General features: G+C 43.7%; 1 protein-coding gene across 1 annotated transcript; it reads right to left on the bottom strand.

Annotated features, from left to right (window-relative positions):
* Positions 1–8543: 8543 nt before the first annotated feature.
* saal1 (serum amyloid A-like 1) lies at positions 8544–13090 on the bottom strand. Its single transcript, XM_076027258.1, has 13 exons — positions 12930–13090; positions 12313–12512; positions 12004–12105; positions 11773–11856; positions 11605–11684; positions 11454–11513; positions 11240–11355; positions 10834–10993; positions 10166–10248; positions 9881–10066; positions 9251–9396; positions 9043–9135; positions 8544–8841 (listed from the first exon to the last, which is right to left on the bottom strand). Exons 1-13 carry the CDS (start codon positions 12982–12984, stop codon positions 8764–8766), a joined length of 1443 nt encoding a protein of 480 aa, XP_075883373.1. The 5' UTR covers positions 12985–13090; the 3' UTR covers positions 8544–8763.
* Positions 13091–14356: the final 1266 nt, after the last annotated feature.

Here is a 14356-nt window from a genome sequence, read left to right as displayed (position 1 = left end):
CCTCGCTGCGGAAGGTGGGCTCTCTACCCCGGCCAGCCGCGGCACTTGGCTATTTAAGCGCGAAGACCAAGAGGAGGGGGCGATAATCTGAAGCACAGCAGCAAATGGAAAACGGGCAGCTGCGCTCACGTCAGGAAGAGCGACGAGGGTGAATCTTTTATTTCGCCCCAAGGCTTAAAATAGCTCCAAAGGGATCGCTGGAAAATTCTGATATCAATGAAAGAGAAATATCCAACAATGCCACCTCTTAAAAAAAAGTTGTCCACCAGGCAATTCACTTATCGGGGAGGTTTAAGCCTGGCATGATGATTAAAGGCATTTTTAAATTATATCCTGTATTGCATCATCCAAACACTGGCATCATCATCATCATCATCATCATCATCATCATCATCATCATCATCATCATCATCATCATCACAACTCCTCTGATTGCCAATCAGGTTTGAATGAAGTTACTCATATTTTCTCTGTAGTTTTCTCTGATGGAATCACGCTGGTGCCTGTGTTCCACTTTCACCTTTCTGGGTTGGAAACCATCCCAAAGATTCAGGAGCAACTGGTGCGCAGGTTGATTGCGTGTTGAGAGACTTATTATTTGGGACACAGGCAGGCACACACACACACACACACACACACACACACACACACACACTGGCCGTAACACAGTGTGCTTAAATCTCCTACAGCCATGAGCAATCAGCACAATAAAACTCAATAAAAGGCAATTGCCAGAAAAGACTATTTAAAAAAAACTGGCCGCAATAAAAAATAAATCACGGACAATTACAGATAACCGATGCTTAACTTTCAAAGCCAAGCATCAGGGCTGCTTCTCTCTCACTCTCTAGCGAATGAGAGCAAAGCTGCAAAGACACAGAAACAACAACAAATTCAGCAGCAATTTCTCTGTAGATTTTGTTTGGAAATAATCCGAGTTTATAATCCTGTAGATGGCACTCTAAATGGAATTGTGTGATTTTCTGCAATGGAGAAAAGACTGCAAGCTCAAATGTAAAAGAAAGCTAACATGTGTTGAAGTTGTTGTTTTTTTAAACACTGCAGTTGGACCCAGTTCAGGCTTAGATGGTCTGAGGAACTGAAATGAATGAAACTGAAAATTGCAACCTCTGTTTCTGGCCCTGGAGACCACTGTATCCCCTTCATTTGGATATTTAATGGATTTCAGAAAGGGAAAACAAGTTGTAACACTCACAAAACAGACAAGCAGGGCTTAAATTCTGTCCTTGAAGCTCATACGCACCCAGACAGCAACTCCCACATTACCTCGCCGACCTGATAACCGGCCCCGCCCACCCGAAAACCCCCCCGCCCGACCCCACTCCCGCCGCGTTGCCACAAGCGGTTAATTCTTCTTGTTTGTTGACGCCTCGGGAGGAGGTCAAGGTTTAAGAGGATTCGAGCAGCCCACCCGCCGGCACTGCACAGTGATCCAAACATGCCCCCCTTTTGGAAAATCCATTTGTCTGCACTGTAAGCACCTCGGGGTTCTCGTGCACGTACCCTATCTAAGCTGCATGTTTTCCTGCTTCCTTTAACACCCGTGAGCCCTCTAATAAGATCAAGGCAATCAGTGGGAAAGGCCTCACGGGCCTCTGAATCAGCTGAATCAAGGCAACGGCACGGGAGGCCAAGAGAGCTCATTACTCTAAACTGATAACACCACTGTTCTCTAAGCTTAAGTCACCTGACAGGTAAGGACAGGTGGGATCCCTTTGTCAGTGACCGGCCGCTGGCCCTCGCATGTGGCCGCCGCACATGCTGCCTGCCTCAGGTGGTCCTGGCCTGTGTCACCCGTGACAGCGGCGCTGGGGGTTTACACAACAGGGGAGGCACTGAGGGGCACTTCCTCCTCTGGAGGAGCTGCGGCCAGACGCGCTCTCCTCACCCTGTGTCCCTGCACGCCTTTCATGTGGTTTTGGCCGTGCCTGTCAATTTAAGCTAGCAAAAAGCCAGCCGCTGCCGAGAGCCCTCGGTCGGACCGGCATGCGCCGCAAAGAAAGATTTTGTGGCGCCAGAGCCCCTAAGGTCGTCCTCTCAGATCAGGAGCAGAGCTCGAGTTAGCACGCTTAGCTCATCGTGGTTATCTCATGCATTTTATTTTTACTGTGTCCATTTGCAAGTAGGAAAAAAAAATATATATATATATTTTTTTTTTTTTTACATCAGAAGGATCACAGTGTGTCACTGATGGATGGAAAGCACAGCACACAAAGAGGAGCTCGGAAACATTTGCAGAACGTTGACTCTTATCTTAGCATCTTAGCATCTCATCTTAGCATTAGTAAAGGACATCAAAATACAAGTGGGGCAGGTAAAAATATATACAAAACAAGCTGAAAAGATCAACATGAATGGCCGGCAAATTTCCATTGACGTCAGAGGACGTCAGCGGAGATGAGCGGCGCCGCCGGCACACGTGCTTTCCTGGGAAAAGGCTAACGAACGCTCGTTATTCCTCGAGAGAAGAGGAAGAGCACTAGACGGCGTCGGCCCTTTGTTTCCCATCTGTTAACCAACGCAAGCCTTTTCATGACGCCCGCGCGCATCACGCACAGCCAGACCTGCTCATCAACGCACTTTCCAAGGAGCAGCCTTCTTTTTTTCCCAACGGCCTGCTTAGGTTTTTTTGTTGTTGTTGTTGTTTGTTTGTTGTTGTTTTTTTTCCCCAAGTCCTCGCATCTCCACAGCTCCTGGATCTCATCTGCCTCCTGCGGCCAAATCAGTTTAACCCAACCAGCCTCTCGGCCTAATGATGTGTTTCACACAGGCCTGTTCCTCGGCCTCCTGTCAAAGTCTGCATCGGCTGTGATGGATGACGTGACGCGCTATCTGCCGCGCGCTCAAGAGGGTAATGGATGGGTTGGTGCTCTGAGATGCTTCGAGACAGCAAGTGCTCTGAGGGGAAGGAGGACGAGGAGGAGGAGGTGGAGGAAGGTGATGGCTCTTTGTGTCATCCTGATGACCCTCTTACCTACCGTGCACCTTGTCTGAATAATGATCTCTAGGTAATTAGCTTCAAGGACGAGGCAACGTGTTGCAGCGGGTTGGAGATGCTCTTTACGTTTCGGAGGAAGACATCTGAGTGTCGTTAAAATGCACCTGCATGAACTTCCTCTTCTTCTGAATGGCCGCCTTGTTCCTCCGCCGTACAGCCCCGGAAAAAAAAAAAGTATTTGGGAGAATCACACTTCATTTGTTAATTACGGCTTTGCCGTCACGCAAGCTCTCGCTTCCGACGGCGGCGAGGCTTTGCGGCGGGCAGCAGCCCCCGTCTCAGCGAGGCGTCTGAGCGCTCCAGGGTCGCCCCGCAGCCAGTCTGTCCCAGTTCTGTTCACTTCAATCAGGGGGATTTAGTCTGTCCGTGTCTGAGCGTCGGCCTGCGAGACGCCTCCGCGGCTAATCTCACGCGTGGCACAAGAGGAGCTGCCCACATGAGCATTAGCATGTATTAGAAGTGGCACCTAATTTTGCCAGACTTTAGAAGACAATTTTATTTTATTTATTTTTTCCAAAAGGTGCCGTTGATTCGGGTAAATGCTGCACCTGCTGCACAGAAGTGTGACTTTCTTTTAAGATCATGTTTTGTACAGTAAACCAAAGATATTCCACCACGATCACAATTGAAGGTGTTTCTTTTTTCCTTTTCTTATAATCACCAGACTCTTTTGTTTGTTCATTTTGTTTTTTTTTTTTTTTTTAAGTTTTGCAACAAGGTTTTAGCTGTTGCAGTTTCCAAGAAAACTGTTGCAACATCAGTTTGGTATTTTTTGTGTGAACTGGCGATCCCAGTAATCCTGAACCAAATTACCAGACCTGAAACCAAGCAAACACTGAGTCATTCATGCCTCATCAAATCTGATTTATTGCAGATCTATGGTGGAAAAAAACCGAATCAGACTCAGAGAATGTTCTTTGCCAGCGTCTGGTTATGAAACTACGGAGCGCTGGTCACCTTCTCAACATTTAAACCCATGTATCTTCTGGTTCCAGGCCGCCGGTTGTCATACAGCTGTTATTTGGATTTCCATTGAATCCAAGGACGACCAGAAGCACCTCATCAATAGAATTCCAGCCTTTGGCCTGATCCCGAGCCTTGTTTGAACAACCAAACTAATCAGAGCAGTGAATGATCGGCTTACGTGTGTGCTTCCGGTGGTAGGGCCACGTCTCCCTCTAATTAGCTGCGATTCTTTCATTGCTGAACAAACAGCAGCATATGCCACTTGGTGACAGGCACCAGTGTTCAGCAAGGACGTGACAGAGTCGGAGCCATAAACATCTGCCGCCTCAAATAGAGACGAGTTCCCACAAAACACCAGGGAGATGATGAAAGGAGTCAGCGAAGGTTCTTGTTTGGGTTTTTTATTTTGATAGGGAATAATGGAATGGCTTTATCTTGGGACCAGTTTGAAAAAGATACAAGAGGTTTTCTGTCTCCCGCAAACAAAAACAAAAACAAACAGAAGCCTCGTTTGTAGCTTGTTGTAAAAAGGAAAATAAGAAAAGTGGAGCAGCCTTTTTGTTATTAATCATTAACCCTCTGGTTTGCATCCCCACCAAAGGTTTCTGGGTTACAGCCTCCTGTTAAAACTGCTGACCTAATTAGACCTTCCACATGTTCTTTGTGATGCGACAAAAATGAATCAGACCCAAAAATGTGAAGTCAAGACTGGGTTTTGAGGTGTGGTCAGTGCCCTCTGTGGCATCACAAAGGGCAGATTTTTCAAAAACTGATTTTTTTGTTTTAGCACCTGCCTTCTGAACAGTGACGCAAGACAGGGAAGTAAAGGGTGGGCACACCGGTCATAGTCAGAGGACGACGAGGACGTCAACTGCACATAACATGGAACCTTTCATTCACTTGTTTCTATTGCAGGTACAGTAAGAGCCTGGAGAAACTTGTGTGCACGTAAAATTCACAGACGTTCCTCGTTTCCAACCAGGCGACAGCGCTAAAAAAATGAAAGGCTGCATTAATCTCCCCGACCAGTTTGTTTGTTCATGTTGTTTGTACCCGAGTCCGCAGAGATGAGTAACATACACATTGGTCAGCCCTGGCCACAATGCGCCACGCCCACGGAGTTCAGACAAGGTGGATGAAGAAGGCGGCCGAGCCAAACACCGACGCCAACGTCACCGATTAACAGGAATCGCCGGCCGCCACCCTTTTTTGTTTTTTTTTTTTGTTTTGTTTTTAAAGCTCAGGTGCTCACGGGGGAGGGGGGCAGGGGACATTTCATTGTGATTCTGTTGACAGGAGATAGAAGGCCGGGGGAGTCAGGAAATGAGTGGTCTCTGGGAGTGGGTGGGGGTGGGGTGAATGGAGCCTACGTCCATCGTGAACACGCCTTCGCCAGGTGGATGTGAATGGCCTGCGTCTGCCTGGAATCAAAGGAGAGGTTGAGGACGTGACGCGGCACACACATCCCTCATCCCTTCATTATCCTGCTTGTGTGCCTTGGAGCTGCTCTGGGAATGGTGTCAAGGCACTTCAGCTCAACAACCACACCTGCCAGTTATAAATTCAAAGCGAGAGTTTTGCTTTCTTTTCTTTTCTTTTTTTTTAAATCTATTATCGTATTCAAAATTCATTTTCAATCCAAACTAGTTTTTATTGACTCCAATTTTACATGGACACTTATAGTATTAGTTATGTATACAAACTGCTGTATTTCCTACACTGTTCACCTGATTTGGATGCAAATACCCTCAATTTAAAGCTGAAAGCCTAGAGTAAAAGCCCATCTTGTTTGTTTCATTTCAAATCCATTGTGGTGGTGTTTAGAACCATATGTATATATGTATGTATATATATATATATATATATATATATATATATATATATATACATACATATGTATATATACATATACATATATATATATATATATATGTATATATATATACACACACATATATATATACATATATATATATATATATATATATATATATATATATATATATATAAATGATATATACATATGTATATATATATATGTTCATATATACATATATACATATATATATATAAATAAATATATATATACAAAATTAAAAAAAGGCCCTCAATATAATTAGCCCTCTGTTTACAGCCTCTTGCTGCTAAAACTGGTCCATTGTTGTACCTTCCACACATTTTGTCTCAGTCTCGGTCTTAGAGACCTGACCAGGGCGTATCACTAAGATTTATTGGTGAGGTCACAGTGTCTTCTGTGACATCACAAAGAGCTGATTTCAAAAAACTCTGTATTTCAGTAAAAAAAATAAATAAATAAATTAAATGTAGAGCAAACAAAATACATCAAAGAGTTTTTTTTTCTCACTCCTGGGAAGTTCATTGCTTTGGGAAAACATGACCTTTGAATTCTATTTATGGCAACAAGAGCAGCCTGATGAACACGAGGACCCCATAATAAACCCGTCTCACACCATCAAAATCAAATCGTTTATTTCCACCACTTTAGCGAATGTAAAAAGGTTACATAAAGACATGTGACTTATCACACTGTTGTTACGTGGCGAAAAAAACAGAGCGCGTCTCACTTTGAGGCAAAGTGCCAGGTCATTTAAAAAAAGAACAGACTGTTGTGTGTGCATGCATGTGTGTGTGTGTGTGTGTGTGTGTGCATGTGTGTGCGTGTGCGCAGAGGTAAAGAGTGTGGCGAAGTAACTGACATCCAACATCAGCATCACGCTGGCCTGACATGCGGCAGCGTCACTGATGTGTGCAAAGCGCCAAGCGCACGAGGAATGGGCTGCTGGGAGGCGTCAAGCATGCGCGCGCGTGTGTTTGCATGTGTGTGTGAGTCAGATCATATCAGGCTGCAGTGAGGAGCGGCAGGCTGCCGATGAAGACTGGCAGGCCAGGGTGGAAACGTCTGGCCCAGTTACCATGATCTCTGTGACAGGATGCACCTGCGAGCGGCCGGAAGCCCTGCAGAAGAGAAGAAGCATCCGGCGGAGCGCGGCAAGTCACGCCGATGGAAAGGCCAAGAGTGACTGCATCCACGTCAAAAGGCACCAAAGCATCATGCTGGAGCATGTGCTCAGAGTCGGAAGGATGCAGAGTTTCCATATTGCACACGTTTACCAATTTTTTAAAAAAAAACAATTTTTAATCCCAGACTCCAGTGAAGCAAGATTACACAAATGTTAATGAAAAATAAAGCTCTTTATAATACAGTGTATTTAGCCCTCTGTTTACAGTTTTCCGCAACTCCCGGCAAAAGCTGATGCTTGGAACTGTTTGGAAAGGGAGAAAAACAAGGTGGTCTCAGAGGGCGGAGCCAAAGCCTGGCTGGAAGTGTGGTTGCTAACCTGCGAGAGGAACCTGTGACCTATCAGTTCATTTTTTTGTTTGTTTTTTTTTAACACATATAGTTTATAGAGAGCAGCAATCAAAGGACGTTAAGGATGGACTTATTCAAACAAACATCTGTCAAGTGAATTTTGAATAACATGCACTCATTTTCCCTACATCATTATTTCCTTACTTTTTGGTCCTGGACTGAACGAGTGAGCCCTCTGTTTACAGGCAGCAGCAAAAATTCTTCATTATTTTTCTTTTTACCCCAGGCTGAAAGTGATGCTTTGTTGAATCTTTCACGTTTGCAAGGGGATCATAAGACAATGCCAACACCTGTCAAGGGGAGTCGCTAATTTGGGAGCTATCGGCTCTTTGTGACATCACAAACGGCTCCTTTTCCAGAGGTGCGTGCTTTATTTCGAGTGAAGGATGGACAAGTCACGTTTTTTGGCTGAGAGACACTTGGTCAAGGGATTTATTTTTTTAAACATTTTTTGTAAAAACACAGGACAGCATGATCTCTGTCTTGCGTGCACTCCAGCTATCTCAGGATTTCCATTAGAAAGAGTGTTCTCCATATCAATCCCGGCTTTAATTAAAAAGCTGCTATATTCACGGGGCCTTCGCGAGCTCGCTGGCTCCCTGCTCTCCTCCTCCGTGAGTGGGCGTCATAGTGCATTTGGAAACCAAATGAGCTCATTGTTGCCAGGCTGAGGCCTTTCATCTAATTTTATTGTCGTTACCGAGTGACTGTCACCCTCTGGTAAACACTTGATACTGTCATCAGCATCGGCACCATTACTCATATGCTTTGGCCAGGTGACTCAGTTCGCGTTCAATGGCGTTTCGCCTCCTGTGGAAATTTTTTTCTTTATCTTCCTGTGCACACAGCAGCAGCAGCAGCAAGCTAGTCATTTTTGATGCCGCTAAGAGTTTCCTGTTTCTTGGGGTGGGAAACCCTACTTCCCTGAATGCAAATCAGTTTAATTAAACAGTCCAGCTATACAAATCTGATTGTTGTCCAATGGATGCAAAGAAGAGCCTCAACTTAATAGTGCATGAAATTGACAGGTGGAACTAGTTGTAAATTTTAATTTGATGTTTTTTGTCAATTTTATAATATATGCTGTTACGTTGCATCTTTGTTTTTTGCATGTTGTGCTCCATCAAGACTTAACTTGTGAAAATAATTTCAACAAAGACAACAATCTGGCCCTTCTAAAAGAATATTGATTATTTAATACAAAAAAAGTTGCATTCGCAATAGAAACGCAAAGGCGAAACACATTTTTAAAATGTACAAGCTGTTATGAAGTCAGGTGAAAGGGTCTTTGACGCGCCAGTCATGACGTCAGGGGCGTTGATTCACAAGGTCTTTCCAGTGGAAAGCCAAACAGGTCGACTGCCGTGCTGCGATGTGCGAGGGGCCCTCAGACAGGAAACCGTTTTTTCAGCACGTCCGCCAACTGGGGATCAGCCTCGGACAACACGGACAGCAGCTGCTGAAACTGCAGAGGGGCGGAGCCGGAGATGCGCAGCACAAACACACTAATTACTGTCTAACGTAGATCACAGTGGTAGTAAAACAGGCGAATTAACCAGACTCGACCTCTAAAATAAGCTTATATAATGCACCATTATTGATTCATTTACACATCTGGCAGTAATGAACCAGTTTTTGGTTTTTTTTTTTGGAGTTTAGCGCTTACTGAGGTGTTAAAGTTGGGAACCAAACTGGCCGCAGCTGTGAGTGACGTCTTCTCGGTGAGGTAACCCTTCTTCACTGAATCCACCACCGTCTCCTGCATCATTTGAAACAAACGCACCTATTTAACAAACAACCGCCAGTGACGTCCTGAAGTCTCCGTCCACTGTTGTCCGCACCATTACAACCGAGATGGGACCGTTTAGAAATACCTTAGAAATAAGAAGGCAGATGTCGGACAGGAAGTCTGCTGTAATCTCTGCCAGAGTCTGCAGCTGCTCATCTTCAACACGGTCATCCGATTTGGACTCGCTGCAGAACTGGAGAAGCCTCAAAATGGTTCCAATCAGAGGAGGAACTAAAGGCAAAAGTACGAAAGAGGATTAGGGTCACAAGAAGAGAAAAAAATATTACAGGAAGGAGATTAATTTAAGTTTTCATTTCAAGTTTTAAATTGAAATTTTGTGGAAAAAAAGTCGACATAAATAAGACAAACCCACAGTAATTAGGAAACTAGTGCTTCACTAGACTTGCACGCAGAGCCTTTCAGCTTTATTTGTGACATTTTGACTTACTTCAGGTTGACATTAATTGCGAAATTTCTATTTTAATTCACAAAATTTTGTCTTTTTTTTTACATCAACTTTATTCTTGAAATTTCAACTTTAATCTCAAAATTTCAACTTTATTCTCTGCATTCTTAATCCGTTTAATAATAAGTTAATTAATAGTAACCATCTGGCAAAAAAATATTAGAGACTTAGGACCTATAGTTATAAATTGTGGTATTCATAAGTGCCTGGAATAGAACGAGCAACAGAAGTGACTGATATCGCTCATACTTTTCTCACTGTTGCTGCACCACTGGTCTTGGCATCTGTAAAGAGCCTGCAGCACTGCGAACGCCTGAACCAGAGTGCTCTTTCGTTCGTGTAGGATGACTGGAAGATCATTGGGTTGGCAGAGGTCCTCACACACCACGTCACAAACAAAGTCCCAGACCTCTTTGCCTGCTCCGTCAGGGGCGGCTGGGAAAAAAAACGTCAAGAACAACAGTAGCCGCAAGGTGGCGTGATTTCAGCTGCGTGTGAGACTTTACAGACAAGTATCGCAATGCTTGTTCTTACCGAAAGTCTGAACGCCCTCGTCTACAGTAGTGAGCAGTTGGAGGATGTGAAGATAAACCTCAAGGCCATTAGGACTCTCCGATCTGGGGAAGGAGTTCAATATGATCAACTCTGACTACATCAACACTGCCACTGCCTAGTATCTAGTTTAAATGCTCGTAGTAGGTCTCTAAACTGTCAGTAGCTGCGTTTCCATTACCCCTAGAATTACGCAAAACCTAAATATCACAATAAAAAAAACTGCTAATGTAAACACCTACATTTCGAAAAAAAAACTCTCAAATATCACTAAAAGGTTTTTATTCTTGACAACAAACAAACGTAAACAGACAAAAGCAAACATAATTCTCGAATTGCGGCTCATACGCTTCACACCATTCAATGGAAACACCAGCAAATCACAGTTGTACTCTGTCGAAATTTTAGACACATCGCTTATATTTTGCGAAAAACTGCAAAGGCAACGCAGCCTATTAGAAAGTGTGTGCTAAAACACTCAGCTCTAGAACTAATCCCTTTCTGGTGTCTCTTCTTGTAGTGAGTGACAACACCCCAAGTTATACTAGAAGGAGCGCACTGCATTCTCTCAAAAATATTTTTGAAATAATTTGCAGGTTGCCAGAGCATTAACACTTCTAATCAATAAAAAATGTTCTCCAAAATCCCACCTGAGCTGTTTGGCCGCCTCCAGAAGACACACAACAACATCAGGGTGGCTTTCGGCGTTGTCTTCCTCTCTTGGTTGAGCTGTGATCCAACTCTTCATCAGCTCCTCGTCAGTGTCAAACAATTTCTCCACCAACTCTCCGACCTTTTCAAGCAGGTCCGCTGAAGATAAAAAAAACAAACAAGAAAAACAGCAAGATTAAAAATGAAGACAAACGCTTTAAATACTTGAGGAGTATCACAGAATGATCCAAAGTATTGTAAAATTAATTTAGCCCACAATTGGGTGAATACTCTTTAACAAAGGTGTTAAAAATGCATCTGAACTTGATCATTTAAAATGCAGCCAACACTGTTGCATTGAATTAAGAGTAAGAATTTAGAGTAAAACAGTTAAAGTCGGAGTACTGTTGGTGGAGCTGGACATGATGAAGCAGAGGTTGGAACACACGGATGTCTGCTGCTGTATACGCTGTAGCCACAGGGAACAGACATCCTGATGGGAGACGCAGGTCAGCAGCAGCCTGTGAAAATCACCCAGAGAGAGAGAGAGAGATGAATTCTCCTCCTGTCACCTCTCTCTCTCTGTGAAACAAGCCTGCAGAAAAAATGTCTACGGCACCTGCTTGTTTCCAGCAGAGTCGGAGGATCTGGATCACCGAGGAGTAGTAACAGCACAGCTCTGCGGACACGGGGAGTTTCATTATTAGAAGCGGTTGATGGAACAAACTGAAGTGCCATTTAGCAATAAGACAACCGAGGGCACGGCTCACCCCAAGGATTCATTTTGGCTGAGAGTCAGACAGGTTTCTGGAAAACAAGCAATATTCCCGAGGATTCCCACACATATTTCCTAGGATGAAACATTTGATTTTATTTTTTTTTAGAATATGATTCTTTTTCTTTTCAATGAATGAACACTACAGAACGGTTTTACTCACTGTGAGACGTGGACAACGAGACTTGGATATCACTCCCACCAGGATTTCCGTAGCTTTGAACTTCTGCAGAAAACCAGCTACGTCCTGCAGACAGTTGGTCAGATTAGTTTGTGTTAAAGATCACGTTCCTACTCAATACACAGGCTTAGCCAGTACTTTCAATACAAAGATGTAAAAGAATAGCCATGGTTCAGAGATGACAAAATAAGTAGTGATAAATTATCACCAGACCTTGTCCATCGCCATGTCCCAAACTCTGCAAAGATCTTCCTCGTCATCATCAGACAGCTCCATCTGACCTTCACTATCCATCTCCAAGTGCTCTGTGACCATCTGCAAAACAGATCGATCAACTTTTCATTCTGTCCATCTCACCAAATTACTTCATATATTGTTTCTGAATTAAACAGCCCCATTTTAAGTGTTAATGCAGACCCCCGTGACCCTGAGCTCGGGAAGAAGCGGGTATAGAAAATGAATGAATGAATGAATGAATGCATCTCTTTTAAAAGAAAGAACTCTTATGCAGCAGTCTCTCACGTTGATGAGACGGGTCAGCGTGCTGAAAAGCCAGTGTTTGCTGTAAACGGTGTCTCCGATGGCGTCCAGGTCGCCATCTTCGTCTCCACCTGCTGTTTCCGGAGGTGGAGACGGGTTGCGGTCCATCACAGGAGAGTGTGATCCTGCCGGTGATGGGGATCTCTCGCCTTCCACTTCCTCTGCACCGTCAACCCTTCGATCTGGGAACGGCAAGACGTTTAGAGCACGATTCAACGAGTCACCAAGTATGGCGATTGGTCACAAACACTGTTTTCAAGTTGTTTCTTCATTTAAGGCAGAGGTCAAAATCAGCGACAAAATGCAAGTGACAGGACAAGTTGTGCTTGTTTTTGACGGAATGGAGACACAGCACTCGGCAATTAGACCTACACAACATACAGGTTAACATGCAGAAAAACAAGTTCGACTCTTTATTTTATGGCGGGTCTCTTTAACATTACAGGGTCAACTTTTTGGTCTCTGTCGACTGTATTTATTTACCTCCACCAGATTGTATTTGAGCATCTAGCTAGTAAACTTATGGGACGCGTTTTCGTTATTCGCCCTTTCAAAGCCATCAAGAGCACAGGGCTTGCAACGCTCACATGTGAACTCACCCATCATGATTTCGTCTCCACATATGACATTTAAATTCACATCATCGTATTTCATCAACTTATCACAGAGTTGTCGGGTAACATTTCAAACGGCATCAATTCGCCTCCATTTAATACCGGGAGCGGAGAGCGCCTGCGCGAAGAACTGCGGCGACGACTTCCGGTTGTGGGACGCCGTGTTCCGTGGAAGGAAAAATTAGTACGACACCGCCCTCTACAGGGTCCGTGCGTAAGAGACAAAGAAATAGTTACGACGTCATGACATGTCGAAATAACGTTCAAACAAGCACAATTGTCTCAGTTCCGAATTAGGTGTGTTCGGAATTTCTTAAGGGGTGGGGGGGAATCATACCTTGGATAAATGTGATCGATAGTAAACCAACACACAACCACCAAACGACAAAAAAAAAAAAAAAAAAAAAAGATCACTAAGCAAGCTACCAGTAGCAGTGTGAGGAAGTAAACGTGAGCTGCTCGAGCTTATTACGCTGTTTAGATTGCATGAGTTTTGGCGGTATTTGGAACATATAACAAAACCTGTGTGATGTTTGCATTAACTGAAGACTTATCAAGTATGTCCGACTAAAAATCACACTAATACAAACAAGTAATTTGACGGAGGTATTGTGCCCTTCATAACCACACAAAGGGCACCGTTTGATGTCTTCACATACTTTTAACTATTTTATTTATTTAAAATATTAGTGTTGGAAACACAGTGCAGTGTAAAAGTACACTTAATCACTAATTAAACAGACTCATCATCTTTGGTACATCTCTTATTCCCATTGGGCATGCTACCTTATTTGACTTGGTGGTTATAATAAGTGACAGAGTCATACAGATATTAAAAGGTATAACATAAACCTATATTACTGCCCATGATTAATCACAATTTTCATGTGTAATTTGGCGAATGCAGTGTCCTCCCTGAATCAACACAGCAATTAGAAATAAATTCACTGTCCCTCATCGTGCAGCTGTCCCCCAGTGGGAGTAGTCCCAAGCCTTGTTTGCACTTGGAGGGGGTTCTATTACGAAGCTATTTGCCTTCATGCAAATGGCTTTAACTCCAGATGAATCCAATTAAATGAAAGCTTTCATCAGTATATGTAATTGTTGTTTTGTTTTTTTCACAAAAGGTCTTTGGAGGTCTGTTGAAATTTATTGCCAGACTCTGTAAGTCCGTGGGAAATCAGCTTGAATTTGGTGTTTAAGTATTGCGATAGTTTGTGTCTAAAAGGATTACTACTCACTGTGGGGGGGGGAGCGAAGTTTCACGCACAGGAGGGAACAAGCGCAAAGCCAGTCTGTTGCTTGAAACGATGCCAAGTTCAGTGGATGTTTGCGTGACACTGCTGATACGAATGAGTGCAATCAAGGATGTGATGCAGTTGGTTTTGTTGGACATCCTGGGCCACCATCCT

The sequence above is a fragment of the Nelusetta ayraudi genome, unplaced genomic scaffold (assembly GCF_046127955.1).
Source record: "Nelusetta ayraudi isolate G7.1 ecotype Tasmania unplaced genomic scaffold, CSIRO-AGI_Nayr_v1 ptg000020l, whole genome shotgun sequence".
Taxonomy (NCBI): Eukaryota; Metazoa; Chordata; class Actinopteri; order Tetraodontiformes; family Monacanthidae; genus Nelusetta; species Nelusetta ayraudi.
Note: the sequence above shows the minus strand (reverse complement) of the source record. Positions and strands in the feature narration are given on the sequence as shown.